The sequence below is a fragment of the Branchiostoma lanceolatum genome, chromosome 7 (genome assembly GCF_035083965.1).
Source record: "Branchiostoma lanceolatum isolate klBraLanc5 chromosome 7, klBraLanc5.hap2, whole genome shotgun sequence".
NCBI classification, from domain to species: Eukaryota; Metazoa; Chordata; class Leptocardii; order Amphioxiformes; family Branchiostomatidae; genus Branchiostoma; species Branchiostoma lanceolatum.
Window position 1 is genome coordinate 15,377,101 of NC_089728.1, and position 16,141 is coordinate 15,393,241.

Below are 16,141 nucleotides of genomic sequence, written 5' to 3' on the forward strand. Positions count from 1 at the left end.
ATAAAGAGAGTCAATATTTTGTAACCCAAAAAAGGTATGTCAGCAATAAACAATGTTGTACAGTTTGCATACAAATGTACTTATTCACTGTCAGTCTCAATATTATCAGCATGCATAAATTATTCGTATGTTTTTGCTCGCACACTATAATATCCCTAGTGCAACATGAACATCATACAGTACAAGCTGCTACACTAGTTATGAACTGTACATTCCCACTTTTCTAATATATTTCATATCACCAGAAATTATCTGAAGTTGCCAAGCTCAAATTTTCCTTTATTTTCCACTCTCCTGCTCTTTATTCTACATACATATAGGTGCCCCTTTCTTGTTCCAAGATTCAACTCCTATAACGATACCAGGGGCAATTAGAATTTCCTGGAGTATGGAGACCGTGTCATTTTCCATGCCTTCGTCTTTGGCCTTTTGGCACTTGTCAAAAAGAGCTCGGGGAATTCCCTGATACACCAAACGTGTATTTTTTTTTCACTACTAGTACACACCTTTTTTCACTACTAGTACACACCTTTCATGCCACAACTAGTGGAATATAAGCTATTCAGTAAGCTGAACTTCTTTGAGTTAAATTCTCTTGAGGAAATAAACTGCAACATTTATTGTCCTTTTGTCTCTTCCGTCCCATTGTCCTGTGGTCCGTCAGGTTCCTTGATAATTCTTGCGTCCTCTGGGATCAGGTTGGGAATGCCGTTAACGATGGGATAGGCCACGCCCAGCTCATCTGATACAAGTTTGTTCTTCTCTGGATCATACCTGCAGATGGAAATCAATATTATTAAGATGAAGTTGAATTTTATTTTAATAAAGAGTATAGTTTTTAAGGCACATCCCATGAAACAATAGAGTAGATCCTTTCTGCCAGGTAGGAAGGTCATAGTAGACATCTGAAACCTGACTTGAAAATGCAGACTATTACACCTTCATGAGTATCTGAAATATATATATTTCTGTACAGTTAAGAATGAACTAGTAAAATATTATACAACATGTAGTATTTCAAGTTAATATTTTATCAACAACTTTGAGTAAATAATTTTGAAGCACCCCCAAACAGAGGCTGCCAAACAATAACAATATAACACATTTCAAACGGGTTTTCGAGGCCAATACCTTAGCGCTTTCTTAGACAGTGGACACACTAGTATCTCAAGCATTTTTGTGTCGAACTCCTGAGATCTAGAAGGCACGCTGCTGTGCAAAAGTCGTCTGAAAATCAAGGATATCTGCGACGCTCCTCTCGACATGGGCGCAGCCATCTTGGATCTACTGCATGATGGGACGGATTTTAACGTCTCAGCCAATCACAGGCCAGGGACTCGCGGAGAACTGTCATGGCGGCGATAACATGATATTTTGATATCTCGTCTCGAAGAAACTTGAAAAGATACTGTATCTAGTTTGTAGAAGTAGCTAAAACATATTGGAAGGGCACAGGCAGTGGGAGAGTCGTCAGCATGGCAGAAAATAAGGACCAAGGTAAAGTATAGGATATAATGATTTGGAAATTGACGTTCATACAGAGTTGGGGAGGGGGGCGTCACCAGGAGAAGTGGAGTCGATAGGCTCTGAAAAGAAAAGTTCTAGTACTTGAAGGAATGACTGTTTCTTTTTCTTGTCAGAGCTGGTATTATATACTTAGTAATCGGTATTTCCACAAGTTTATTACTAATGTTGTACATCATGCATAGTCTACAGACTGGACATATTTCTTATGTCTTCAAGTAAGGAAGTTATATTAATAAAACTAGAAATATTCTTGGATAGAACTAGATTTTTACCTAAGTTGTCTGTAAATTGCCATATATTGTCACTGATACAAATTATTTTTGTGCAATAAAATCATTCATTCATTCATTCAATAACCTCAAGCAAAGTCTGCAGGTCTGTTTTCATTTTGGTGACACTGGCCTGGTATGGCACCCCTGTCATAGTAGTTCAAGGTTAAGCTAGCAGCTGGGTTCTACACCCTCTCCAGTTTACCCTTGACAAAGACAATCATAGAACTTATGATATGGTTGTGCTGTTTGTGATACAGCGCTCTACTAAACACCTATAAACTGTGATTTTGTTCTTGTACGTGCCACCCTAAATGTAGATCTACTGTACCAGCCGCTCCCACAGTACGTAAGTGGGGAGAAGGAGAAACTGGGGTTGCAGGTATGTACAACATTGAATTCCACATTTTAAGACAGGTTTAAGTCTGTAGTTTGCTGCAACAAAACTCCCTGGCCCCAGAAGTTATGGGCCCCAGAAGTTATGACTAGGTTCCCTGGAAGTATGCGTAGTCCAGCGGTTATAGTACTATTCTATGACTCTGAATGAAGAGCTTGTGAGTTCGAATGCCGGCTATTGTCACTCATCCAACATCCAACATAAGATGAGGGTCCCTAATACGTAAGTAGTTCTTGTGTAGACCATGCTTGATACATGTCCAGACATATTTTGTTTATGTCTCGGGCCTTCAACTTTGACATATTACTCACAATACATTTTGCTGTACATAATTGATTTAAACTGGCTTATTCACTAACACAAATGAGCTATGGTGCTATCATTAGACATTACCACAAAAACAATATACCTTTTGGTGTATCCACCCACAGGAGCTAAGCTGCCCTAAGGACAAGTTTGTGGAGTCCTTCTTGGACAGACAAATCCAGAATTTCAAACCGAGTGAGAAGAAGGAGCTGAAGAAGTCTTACCTGCTGCTAGACCTGCCCTACAGACAGAAGCCTACTGTAGCCAAGAAGAAGACAAGACTGAACAGCAAGGAGAAGAAGGCAAAGAAAGTGTATGACATTCCTCCAGAACACCAGAAGTCAGTCTCTTGTTCAGTAGTTCATTCTTGTTTCTTTACTTTTGTACTTGGTGAACCAATTGCAACTACATGTAAAATGAACCTGAATACTAGTATTTTGGCTTAATACATGTATCAGTATATGTCTTGTATCTATTGAAATGTAGATGGATTGTACATAGGCCGTGCACAAAAATTTTTATATTCTCGATATGCATTGCTTCAAGATTCCTTTTATATACACGTAGGTTTGAACTTTCTATGTGATCAAATATGTTTAAATTGCATTTAATGTGTTTGTAAGCTGTAATGGCGATGTAAATGGTTTTGATATATCAGTATGCCTGTTAGTACAGTGCTACTGTCAGAGCAATTCAGAGTCCTATCAAGAGACCCTGCTAGTCTGTTCAGTTGTGAGTCACAAATAAGACCCATTATTCTTATGTTTTGTGGCAAAAGACCACCACATGACTTAGACACATAGCCATAATTGACACTTTTCTTCTTCTTCTCCTTGGTTCTTTTTCAGATATCCATTGTACATTCCTCTCCATAACCTGTGGCTGCAGTACATAAAGGATCTTCTGCAAGTCACCCCCACAAGGTAAACAAGAGAGTTACTTTGCTGATCCCCTCCTTAAATTTCACATGTATCTCTTTTGATGATGATTTTTCAATTCAACTCAAAGCCTTAATTTCACCTCGATGGCTTATTCAGCCATATGAACACTTGTCAACAAGGTCAACATGAAGGTTTTGAGTTGACGTCTGATTATGATATGATTATAGTTTTACTGTATCAAACATTTAACAGCAGTTCAGCAATGTCCAACAAAACACAGGCATTATCAGTTTAATTATTGTATCTTCACTCCAAAAGTTTCAGTCATCATACGTCAGTTTCTCTCTTACAGTAACTTGACCATGCTGCAGAAGAAAATGCTGAAGGCAGACCTCCATGGAGCCCTGGTTACAGGTAAACGACACCCAGAACCCAGAAATTTTACAGATACAGTAAATGAAGAAATGTTTGTGGGGATCTAATTTTGCTGTATGGAGAAAATGGAGTGTTCGTGGTGGTTTTGAGTTCGCATTTGAAACAGTAGTAGCGCTACTATACAGTCATACAATGGAACAGCTTTTTCCGGTGGTTTAAGTTTGCGGTAAAGAGTTCACCACAAAAACTGCAAACATAAAACCACCGCGAACATTTCTGCATTTACAGTACAGATAGAAGTAGAAAGCCTTCTGCTACCATATCACACTGTGAAGTGGATTAACTCCTCCCAGGCGGGTACTACTTATCAGCCCTAATTTGGTTACACAAAGCCAATCATTGCCAATCCTAAGGAAACATTTTAGCTTGATCCAGACCATATCCCCTACAGAAGGCTGAACAGCTGTAACTTGTCTCCCTATTTCCTCCGTTACATAAATAGATGGGACCCTGCTGAGGGAAAGTAACAACATATCTTATATAGATAGGAGTGACTATATACAGGGGTGCCAAAGAATACATACGAATTTTACAGAATACATACGAATTTTACTGAATACATACGATCCAGTACTAGAAACATACGATCCGTACAGAATACATACGATCCAGTACGCAGAAACATACGATCCGTACAGAATACATACGATTCAGTACGCGGAATACATACGATCCGTACTAATTTGGAGAAGTGTGTCTGATCACGTGACATCGGCGGCAGATTCAAGATGGCGGATTCGGGAGAAGGTGCGTGGATTCAGTTCTTCCGACAATTTCTTGGCTCTAAAGAACATTCAGAGCTTACTCCAGCCTGATAAACACCAAAAACATTAACCTGAACTAATGTGGGCTTCTTAGGGGACACATTAGCCTGTATTTTAGACCAACTAGTACGGCGAGGCCGAGAATCGTAAATGTTATAATGGCAGCTTGTAAATCATCGCTTGTTTCAAATCATTACCTATAAAAGACCATGATATGCTGTATGGAAGTGGCAGGTTTTTTAATTGGGGCACGCCAATTGGGAGTTATGGTACCGTAGTTGGGGCACACGTACACAATTATTATATTATTTGATAATTGATAAGGCTTATCTGAAATTGACAATTCAGTATAACGTTAGTTCAATCAAGTCTTTGGTTCAATGTACATATTCTGTTGCTACTTCTATCTTATAAAGGCTGATTACAAGTATGCCCACAACTCCTTTGAGGGTGACACATTTGTTGCTCATAAAAACTCTGATCTGTGGTTACTGATTAGTAGCAGCGGCATATACAGACCACTGCAGTATCAGAACACAGTGAATGTAACCATGAATGATGGTGATTATGATTGACTAATAGCTGTACTTTCTTGTCCTCAAGCAGCAGGGACTGGCTTTATACAGTTCAAATGCCAGGGCTCTCCCCACACTAACACCGGTACCTGTTTGTCACAATAACAAGGCAGTCTACAAGGGGGAATAACTTGTCAGGTCAGTACAAGTTGTCATCATTTGAGCTGGGAAAAATATGAACAATGAAACAACAGAAATCATGTTGAAATTAGACCAAGAAGGTTTAGAATGAAATAGCACACTTTTTCACTGTTTTGTTTCATGGGATAGTTTTTTAGATTTCAATTATCCTTTGTAAAAAGGGCAGCCTTTGCAATTTGCTTTCAATTGCTCCATGAGTTGTATTGCAATTAACTTATAAGGATGATAGGTCTAGCCTCCAGTGCATTTAGATATAGAATTGGTTGCCTTTGAGTTTGACCTGTAGTCAATGCAAAGAGTTTATATTCCTTGTAGTGTTGTACATCTGTATTGATGAATACAAATACTATGAGTGACTAGAAATACTTCTGCAGTGTGAAACAATGGTATACAATCGCTAGAAATACTACTGCAGCATGAAACAAATGTTATTTTGCTACACAATGCATGTATGTCAAGTAACATTGAACTTTTTATTATATTACAGAATGAGTCAGAAGAGGCCCATGGTGTTTTCTCCAAGATCGCCTAATCCATGTCGGTCTCCATTTCAACTAAAGAAACGGTCAAAGAAATCTTTATTTTCTGATTCACCAAAGTCAACAACTCATCAGGTTGGATGTGAATTGTGTGGTATTCCTTCCTGTCAACAACCAGGACAACAGACTTCATACGCGCGTGTGAAAATTGTGGGCATTACAATGAAGCTGCACCGGCACACGCCCACCATACTGGCGGTCTGTGTTCCAAATGTAGAGAGGAGAGCTTGGACAAGTGTGCTGACAGTGATGTTAAGAAGTCACTTGTAGGACTGTACTGTACTCCTGAACACAGATGGGTTCAAGGGGTCCGACAGCACCACGAGGTCGATGAGGGCAAATTGAATCCTTTATCCAGGATGGGGCTATCTGCCTCATTTGAATTCAATGTGTAAGTCCTGTATCATATAAATTCTCTTGTGCTGTCCCATTGAATACCATGACTTGTTCTTCAAATGTATTTAAAGGAGCACTCAAGTTCAGAAAGAACTGAGTTCATGTTCCTTTAGATACCACCAGTTATTTTTTCTAATTAAAAGATTGCATTATATTGACAATTTGACCTAGGACCAGCTGCAGTAATATTCACACAGCAGTAATGTTCTCATAAACCAGAGAACCGTTTTGATGGTCCCTGGTTGGAGAGCAGACTAATTTGCAGCAGAGGAGTGTAAGAATCTTATCCTAAATCAAATCACACAAAAAACTCAAACTTTTATGTGTAAGCGCTTGAGCTACAATTTGTTAGGAATGCTTGTTGAACATTCAGGCACACATGTTAACATGCCTTACCCCTATTGCTGACATTACAGTGTGTCAAAGACACTTTGAGTTTTCAAAGCCAATGTACTAAGATGTGTGCTTGATAGATGAACACACCATGTATATGTGTAAGATTGCATATTATCTAAACAGGTTTGTTTTGTTCATAACTGATGTGTGGTTAGCAAATGCCTCTTGTCTAATCTGAAGAAGCTATTATGGTATATAATGATTCTTGAACTGGAAGTTCTTGTATATTATTAGGGTATCTTTTTGTGCTACCAGTACTGTTAGATAGAAAAAAAGAAACAAGTCGGGATATAACAACAAACTACATTTTGTATATTGAAAGAAAATGCAACGGTTGGACATTAGCCAGACGTCTTAACAATTGTACACACATACTGCTTTAGATCAGTTTTACAGCACTGTAAGCCTTTGATTAAAAATGTATTAGCAAGAGGTTATATGCCCTTCCTTGTAACCCTCAAACTTCTTTGTTAACTACAATGTAGGCTGACTTAATGAAGTAATGAAGTATGAGTCATTTTGCTCCCTTTTTTATGGACAATTCAGTCAGCCTCTATCAAAAAAACAACAACTACAAACTCTACAAACAATAAATGAACCTTTTTAGATTGACGGAAAATTATCCTTCCACTTGTACCAGTATTCAGGATGCAGTTATTTAATGTGTGTATATTGTGGTATTCAATTCAAGAAATACATTGTATTTCAGCTTTATATGATGACTAAGTGATGTTGAGACAAAGCCGTGATACCTCAGTGCAATGAAGCAGGCTGCTGTATGTTAATTGCAAATATATTTGTAATAGAAAGCATGTCATACACCAAAAGTATTGTGAACAATTGTTGTGCTTGATAGAGCAGCCAAAATTCAGGTTTCTTTAAACTTAAAGAGCTGGAAACGGTTATGTATATTTGCAAAGGTGTGTACTATTCCTTGCAAATAAATGATTACTGTTCCACAATTGTTCACTGTCCACTATTATTGGTAACAAGAACTTAACAGAATTTGAACTACCATATTCCTACTATATATATATATATTATTTATATCTGATTTTACATACACATAATCATGTATCTATGTTACACAATGAGATGGAGATGAAACAAGGTGAAGGTTACACAATAAGTCAAATAGTGTTTTCACTTGTTCCCCAAATACTTTCCTCATCATGGCCATCTCTGGGTTTGCAGTTTCTACTCCCTTGATGCACCTGCATGTGCTGTTTGGCCTTGAACGTCTTCCCACAGACCTCACACATGAACTTCCGCTCTGTTGAGTGATGCGAAAGATGTTGCGAAAGATAATTCTTTGTACGAAAGGCCTTATTGCAAACATCACATACAAAGTCCTTGCTGGCATGCTCAGTATGGATGGCTTTCTGATGCTTCACCAAAGACTTCTTAGATTTGTATATCTTATCACATGCACTACACTTAAACTGTACAGTGTGAGTTTTCTTGTGCTCCAGCATGTTCCTTCTTATGTGAAATGTTTTCTCACACAAACCGCACTTGTGTAGTGTCGGAGTTGTCTTGTGTAGTGTCTGTTCATGATAGCGGACCCCAGCCATCGTTCGTGGAGCCTTTTTGCATACTTTGCATTCTGACAGCCCTTTCTTCAGATGTCTGGCAGAGTGTTCGCGCAATCTTGCTCGGGGAAAGACTCCAGTTCCACAAACGTTGCAGCGAAATGGGTAATTGTTGTTGTGAGAACCCCGCACATGTAAGTTAAGTCCTTTCTTAGTCTTGAAAGACTTATCACATAGACTACATGAAAAAGTCCCTTCCGGTGCTGGAGCAGGATTCAGATGTACTTCTGCACATGAGAGGGGAAATATATAACATTGAAATAACCTTGAGTTGAAAAACAATTAACAGATAACAACACAAGTTCATATATTGATTTTGTGTTAAGTAGGAAGCAGCATATTTGCATTATATCATCAACTTATAAAAGCCACATCAATTTCATGCGAATAGTTTATTACTCGCCCCCCACCCCTACATCCCCCCACCCTCCCACTACCCACAATGTTTTTTCCAACCATAACAATCTTTCTATACTGGAGCGTAGACTACATACTAATCACAAAGTATTATTAACCGGGGAACCGTCCTGATATTTGCTATCCACCAACCGTGGAATCTAGTGTATTTGATGAGGGATATGGTCATAGTGTTGACGGTACCGTGTTGACATGTGTCTAAAGTTTAAAGTCACCATCGCGCTAACACCGATTTTCGGCATCGCCGTACTAGTTGGTCTAAAATACAGGCTAATATGTCCCCTAAGAAGCCCACATTAGTTCAGGTTAATGTTTTTGGTGTTTATCAGGCTGGAGTAAGCTCTGAATGTTCTTTAGAGCCAAGAAATTGTCGGAAGAACTGAATCCACGCACCTTCTCTCGAGTCCGCCATCTTGAATCTGCCGCCGATGTCACGTGATCAGGCACACTTCTCCAAATTAGTACGGATCGTATGTATTCCGCGTACTGGATCGTATGTATTCTGTACGGATCGTATGTTTCTGCGTACTGGATCGTATGTATTCTGTACGGATCGTATGTTTCTAGTACTGGATCGTATGTATTCAGTAAAATTCGTATGTATTCTGTAAAATTCGTATGTATTCTTTGGCACCCCTGATATAATACTCGTGGCAACAACTCGGTTGACATTCTGGGCTTAAAAAGCTTATTGGTTTCATGGTTACCCAGAGATAACGTTTGAAACACTTTTAATATTAGAGGTTTCAGTAATATACGATATAATGTCATCTACAGAACATGATTATGTCACATAGATAGGAGTGACTATGTAATACTCGTGGCAACAACTTGGTTGACATTTTTAAGTGCAAAAAATTACCCAGATATACTGTTTGAAACACTTTAGATGTTGGATACTTCAAATACTGGTAGTTATAGATATTACGCATGCAGTGTTGTTGGTAATGTATAACATTGTCATCTGCAGAACATGATTATGTCACACGTGGTTTACATGGCATCTTTTCTCAGAGGACCAAAAGTCATGTGTTCAGTTGAAGATATATTGGTATTTCATGAGAGAAGGCTGTGAGGTTCAAAAGATTTATCGTTAAAGTACACGGTATAATATCTTATTTCAAACTTTGATAAAGACTGGATCAGTCAGCAAAAAAGTTTGCCTAAGCCCAGTTCCCTTCCTTGCTGGATCTACAGCTAAATTCATTTCGTCATGGATTGTTTAAGCTCACTACATTTACCAAACATTGTATTGTTTAATTCTATCATGCTTTTGTCGAGTAAACTCTCACATTTGAGTAATTTATTTCATTTTTCTAACAGTACACGTCTTAAGACATGCCGTTTGTTAGCAGACATGTTTAAGTGACAGTGTTTAACTTTTTCCCCAGTGTGTAAGTCCAGGTGCCCGTCCTACGTAGGGCTGACAGGGATCATTCTACAGGAGAGAAAACATGTCTTCAAGATCATCACTAAGGATGACAAGCTGAAGAGTAAGTCTGCTCTAAACATTTACGTTGCCAGACTAAGTTAATGAAGTATTGGAGTATTGTTGGATAGTTGATTTTTATTTGCATTTTCTATTTTGCACAGAATAAAAACACAGAGTATAGTTTTAAAAGTAAAAAAGAAAGTGCTGGGGTGAGACAGAGACCAATTCGGTTTACCCGGTATACATGGTCTTCCCCTTGTCTAAATAAATAACAATTAATATTTGAAACAACTGAACGAGAGCAGAAAATGATATAGTAAGTACACCCAACTTAAGAGATTACTAGTACGTAACGACTCATAAGAAAAGCAACAAAAGTGATAAGAAATTGATTGATCAGTGATTGGTGTTGGTGGGTTACCATTACTTTACTGAGAACTGGTCACTTTGAATTTTGGAATCTGGAAAATCTGATAAACTTCATAGGCAAATCTCTCCAATACTCAAAAGCAGCTGGATTGCATCAAATTTGTATTGGTTATCTGTGAAAGAAGAATCATAAAAGTTAGTTATAGTTATCCACATTGCAAGCTCTGTATTGCTACTATACTGTACCTGTCTGGAAGTGATGATGTTTGTGCCAGTGTTGCAGAACAGATGTACTGTAGGTAAGGGGCAGTGTGCTAGTAGAACAGAAACAGGAAATCCTGGGAACCTCAGAATGCCCTGAATGTTGTCTCCTGACGCTCCCGAGATGTGAACAAGGATTAGACTGGACAGTTCCCATCCCTGAACTGATAACTTCCCACTCTCTGATTAGTACCTAATACGGCCAGGACTGCCCCCTATCTGCTGTGTTAATTATGACGTGTCTCCCTATCTGATCTGTAATTACCTGTCTTCCTACTGTCTCCCGTGCCCGGGTCTGGTGTGTCTCTCGTGCTGAGAACGTTCCTTTGATATCCCACCACCTGTTGGTCGGACAGTGTTTAACATTCCTACGTGGCAGGGGCGCACTGTGTCACCTCCGCGGAGCTGGCAGGGGCCCCGACGCTGAGAGAACTCATCTGCTTAAGCAGGAAACGACCTTAAACAGCTTGTTATACTCGTGAGATGGCACAGGCTTCCCCTTCTGACCTAAATTCTGCGTCTTATTAAACACTCACGAATTGGACGCAAGGACAAGGGCTGTTTATCATTTGATCAAAGAGAAACCCTTGGCATCCAGAATTAGATGTGATTTACTTCTTATTTGGTTATGGGGTGAAAATTTATATACAGAATGAGGTGTTACAAAACTGGACACTTTCAATTTGGAAAACCATTCTTCACGGTTTAGGGGATAACTTCCTTAAAGTCAATGACACCGGATGTATAAAGAAAGGTTTCTTAAAGCTAGGTACTGTATCATTTGAAAGAGCATTTTCAAACTGTATGGTAAAATCATATCAGCTGTGAGTCTGTGACGCGTGTACTTATGTGTAATAAGACAGACTTTCCCGGGAAACCCAGTGGTGTCTCCTTGCACATCTCCTTCGTCATGTCAGACTTAGGAAAACTTGACCTGCAAAATCCATGCAGATATTGAACAGTCTTTGCCCTGATAAGATGCAATCATGGTTTTACTCCAGTACCCCTTATTGATCAGTAGTTATAGTAATATACATGTCTGGGGATCACTCAATCGACTTGCATCCCAGGGGTAAAATCAAGTACATCTGACTGGCTGCATTGGAAAACGCCAGATATGCGTACGATACGTTCATATACGTGCACATTAGTTCATATAAGTGCATGTTAGTGTGGTGTACATTGATAGGATGGCAGAAATGACATACATGTACATGTACTTAACCTTCTCCCTGCTACCAAACTCTGTAACCAATAGGGAATTTGATGCCAAATGACTACTTCAGAGTGCTAAAGGTTAAGACCATTATGCAAGCTGTTTTTTGTGATGTTACCTCGTCTATTACTTCTGTAGCAAGAAGAAAGGAAGTACATGTATGTCAACAGAACACAATGTGACATGCATGTGGAGGATTGTACACACAAACATGGCTGTTCACGTATCCAGGTATCAGTGTCAAACATGGCAGCCTGTGTAGCAGAACATATTCACCATGCCTCATACCTCTTCTTCACAACGGACAGCCCGACAAGCTCACAAATAACACCCCGCTCGTACCCATCAAAATCCGTGTGAACCTTCACACCTTTACTGCGAGGTTTATTTTAGTAACCGCCCCTGACTCTAACCGGGGACAAGCTCACGCTAAACCATCTGGGTACAGATGCTGGTGTTGATGCCTTCCTTCTGCCGCTGACAGCTTTATTCATCGTCAAATTTTAAATAAAGATGCCCTGACCTCTCAGAAATTAGGATAGCCACACTAAGATGGCAGGCTGTTGATAGCAGGCACCCTGAATCCATCATCAGGCACGGGGGCAAGGCTATCTCACTTGTCCTGATTCTATAAGTTATACTAATAAGATTAGACAAGGAAACAGCGCTACATGGTTCTAAACTTGTCTTGATTGTATAAGCAAAACTAACAAGATTATAGAAAACAACGGGGCTTTGCCTACTGTCTATCTCACGTCTAAACCTGTCCTGATTCTATAAGTTAAACCAACAAGGTTAAAGAAACCAACAGTAGTATGGTACATGCTCTCTCATGTCAAAACATGTCCTGATTCTATAATCTAAACTAATAAGATTAACACAATTCAACTGCCTACATGCTATCTTGCTTCTATTTTAAAACTTGTCCTGATTCTATAAGTTAAAACTGACAAGATTAAAGACATATACAGTACTTGGCCTACAATACATGTACATGCTATGACAATATTTTTTTTAAAGACAATACGTTGCCTACCTGCTTTCTCACTTATGAGCTTGTCCTATTTCTATAAGTTAAAACTAAGAAAACTTGTTAAGTTCAACATCGCTGTTGCCTACATTCAGTATCTTTTATACTCAACAGCATCAGACTTCATTTCACATTGTGGAAGAGGAATCATACATATCACCTCTAGCTTTATCTTCTCCCTGTTGCCTCTCCCCCATAACCAATAGAAATCTTAGTGCAAAAATACTACCTTAGCAAGGGCAAGGCTAATCCATTCTTTTCCTGCTAACTAAACGACAACCTGCATATACATGTATGTACCTGACTCAACTTATAAGCCAGCTGGAATCATGGCAACTTCAATACAATTAATTCTATCAAGGCCTTATTATGTTTAATTTTCTTGAAGATTTTCCAAATTTTCAGCCTCTTTGTAAAGTCAAAGTGACCAATGTTTTGTGTTTTTCCATAACTGTTTAGCTGTGTGTTGTATAGTAACAGTTCTTGTTGTTAAAGATCGCCTTAGCTAAGATTGTTTTTCTCTCCCATCATGTTTCTGGTAACGTGGATCTGTTGAAATCTCCCCAGCTGTCCCCAAGGCCAACTCAGTCTTCTCTGTGGAGTTTGAAGGGCTGAGAGCCAAGATCTACGGCAACCACTTCTGCTTGAGGTCTGCGAGACGGGCGAACAAGAAGTTCAAGCTGCCCATGACGAACCAAACCATCGACCTGTGAGGGGGAGTCGGCTTAGTTAAGTTAGCTGAAGTCCTTCCCGCACCAGATGGTGCATAGGCAGTGTCCACCTATGTTTTGATAGCCCTTGGGCCACACAACTTTGTACAATCACTACAGCAGAGTCCACTGGTAGTGGTGTTTGTCAAACTAGCATATTCTTTCCAAAATGCTAAGTGCTAAGCAGGGAAAGCATTCTAATGTACCATTTTCTAAGTCTTTGGTATGACTCGGCCGGGGATCAAACTCACGACCTTCTGAATGCGAGGCGAACACTCTACCCACTAGGCCATTGCAACGGACCAACTGTTCAAGTTTAAATCCTTGCAACCCACAGTCTGAAAATGTGTTCTCTTATTGTTAGAGAAATTTGAAGTACAGCTGGCTGTTTCAAGTTTCCTGGCAACCCTAAGGAAGACAGCAGAAGTGGGTTCTGAAGCTGTACAGTCCAGCATTCCTAGCTTTAGAATCCTTTCAAATGTATGCACTTATGATTGAGACGGGTGGAATAGTTTCCCACCATGGATATGTACAAACATGTACAACAAATACAGGAGACAAGACAGTTGTCTGTACTGTCCCAAAGAATTTGGCCAAGTTTGGCCAGAGCGAACAAGGGTGGTCGCTTCTTTAACATGCTTGAGGATCTCCTGAAACATGGGCCCGAAAGGTTGACATCGCCAAAGGAGGATTTGACCATCACTGGATTGCAATATAATGCCTCCAGTACTAGTAGCATGCAGACTGGGGATTCGAACCCTCTACCTCTGGGTTTCCACCCTGTATTACAGTATAGGTTTCCACCCTGTATGTATGTCTGGATCTATTACAATGTACTTAGACATGTATGATCTATGACATTGAAGTCTTTGCTGTCCTTACCACTTCAAGAATGACTCAATATCCTTTTTTGATTAGCACAGCTACGTCTACAGCTATTAGTGAAGTACTACCGTCATAGAACCACAGCAGTCAAAGTTGGGTTCTAATCCTAGTAACGATAACCAAAGACTGTGCAAATATGTGTATGTATTAAAGACTGGCATGTCATGGTCACCAGCTACAGTGTGTTTTATCAGATGGGAGAATATTTGTCAGATTTGCTGATATCCAGGCATTTTAAGCAGGCCTGGGGTATGTAACGGACTAAAGGATGTATATACAAAACGGATAGATTTGACTAGTTTGATCATGTCCAGGTGCCATGTGTTTAACAGGTAGCCTTGACCAGGCTTTTTTGTTGAGTAGAACTGTTACAGCTGTTAAAGACTAAGTGAGGACCTGGCACCTGCTGAAAGACTCGGGGCAAATGTGCACTTTGTACTTTAACCTCCTCCCTGCTGCCTAACTCTGTGACCAATAGAGAATGGGCTGCTAAATGGGTACTTTAGTGTGCTAAAGGTTAAAGAGCTGGAGTGACCTGTCTAACTGTGTGAGGCCACATTGGAGAAACCTCAGAAGTTGGACTTGGAAAGACTGTTAAACTTTTCTCTTTAAACACAAAAAGAACTCATATGATTTTTCTCATAACTAGGACCATGGGACATTTTGCTGGAAAACTGTTAAATGGTCATTTCAAGAAGGTTTGACAAGTTACCGGTAAAATCCAAGCTGAAGCAATACATCTGCTTGGAGATTAAAAGTTATACTAGTATTTGCTGACAGTGCCAATTGCATATGCCAGTACAACAAAATGTATGTTCTGTTGATAGATGGAAACTTCCTGTAACAAATTTTGCTTGGTAATCTTTCAAACTTGCCCATGGTATATTATTGATTTTGTCCTTGCCTACATCAAGATATGCCATCAGAATCATGTCTGGAGGTCTCCAGTAAGGTTAAACAAGCTTGATAAACACTTGATAATGCTAGAAAATACTTTTGTTACTTTTATATCAGTTAGTTTTCATAATCTATCATACTGTTATGTACAGAGAGATGTTTAGCTCTATGCCATAACAGTAGTACTTTTGTGAAGGCTTTGGAAGGACTATTTTAGTAACCACCCACATGACTTTGAACTGTCATTATCTGTAATACGGGAACATCCCAAGAATTCAGATGGTGTATTCTTTACCAAAACTTTCATGCTTACAAGGCAGTACAACACATTGTACTTGAGATATTTCAGCCCTACCACCGAAGAAGCCACACAGGCGAAACATGTCATGAGTGTGGGCTTGAATAAAGATTCTAAACTGGAACTATGTGGCTACAGCATCCTTTTGGAAGATTTGGCATGAGTGTGTACGGTTGACTTGAGGTGGTCTAATATTATTTCCCATAACAGTTACTTTAATTGCTTTTATACCTGTGGCGCAAGTGGTAACACAACCCTGTGTATGAGGCCCCGTGTATGAGAGAGCTTCAGGCATTAGCCTCAAGCATCAAACTTCTGCACGTAAAAGAACCCAACACATTTATCGAGAAGAGTAGGGGTGACCCGGTGTGATTGGCCAAAAACGCGAGCCGTAGCGAAGCCGCATTG

The 16,141-nt window shown here is 39.5% G+C and overlaps 1 protein-coding gene and 1 long non-coding RNA gene across 2 annotated transcripts; both read left to right on the forward strand.

Moving 5' to 3' along the window:
* The first annotated feature begins 1,321 nt into the window (after positions 1–1,321).
* LOC136437858 (ribonuclease P protein subunit p29-like) lies at positions 1,322–14,712 on the forward strand. Its single transcript, XM_066432395.1, has 7 exons — positions 1,322–1,497; positions 2,117–2,178; positions 2,625–2,839; positions 3,348–3,422; positions 3,733–3,794; positions 10,027–10,128; positions 13,511–14,712. Exons 1-7 carry the CDS (start codon positions 1,476–1,478, stop codon positions 13,654–13,656), a joined length of 684 nt encoding a protein of 227 aa, XP_066288492.1. The 5' UTR covers positions 1,322–1,475; the 3' UTR covers positions 13,657–14,712.
* On the forward strand, positions 4,765–7,588 carry LOC136437859 (uncharacterized). The gene is made up of 2 exons (XR_010756331.1): positions 4,765–5,292; positions 5,783–7,588. It is a non-coding gene; the product is annotated as an uncharacterized lncRNA (long non-coding RNA).
* Positions 14,713–16,141: the final 1,429 nt, after the last annotated feature.

Bases quoted from the DNA above. Each gene is read 5' to 3' on its own strand.
- LOC136437858 (XM_066432395.1), top strand. From the start codon at position 1,476: ATGGCAGAAAATAAGGACCAAG. The intron at 3,795-10,026 runs GTAAACGACACC...CTTTTTCCCCAG, and splicing joins CCATGGAGCCCTGGTTACAG to TGTGTAAGTCCAGGTGCCCG. The intron at 10,129-13,510 runs GTAAGTCTGCTC...AAATCTCCCCAG, and splicing joins TAAGGATGACAAGCTGAAGA to CTGTCCCCAAGGCCAACTCA.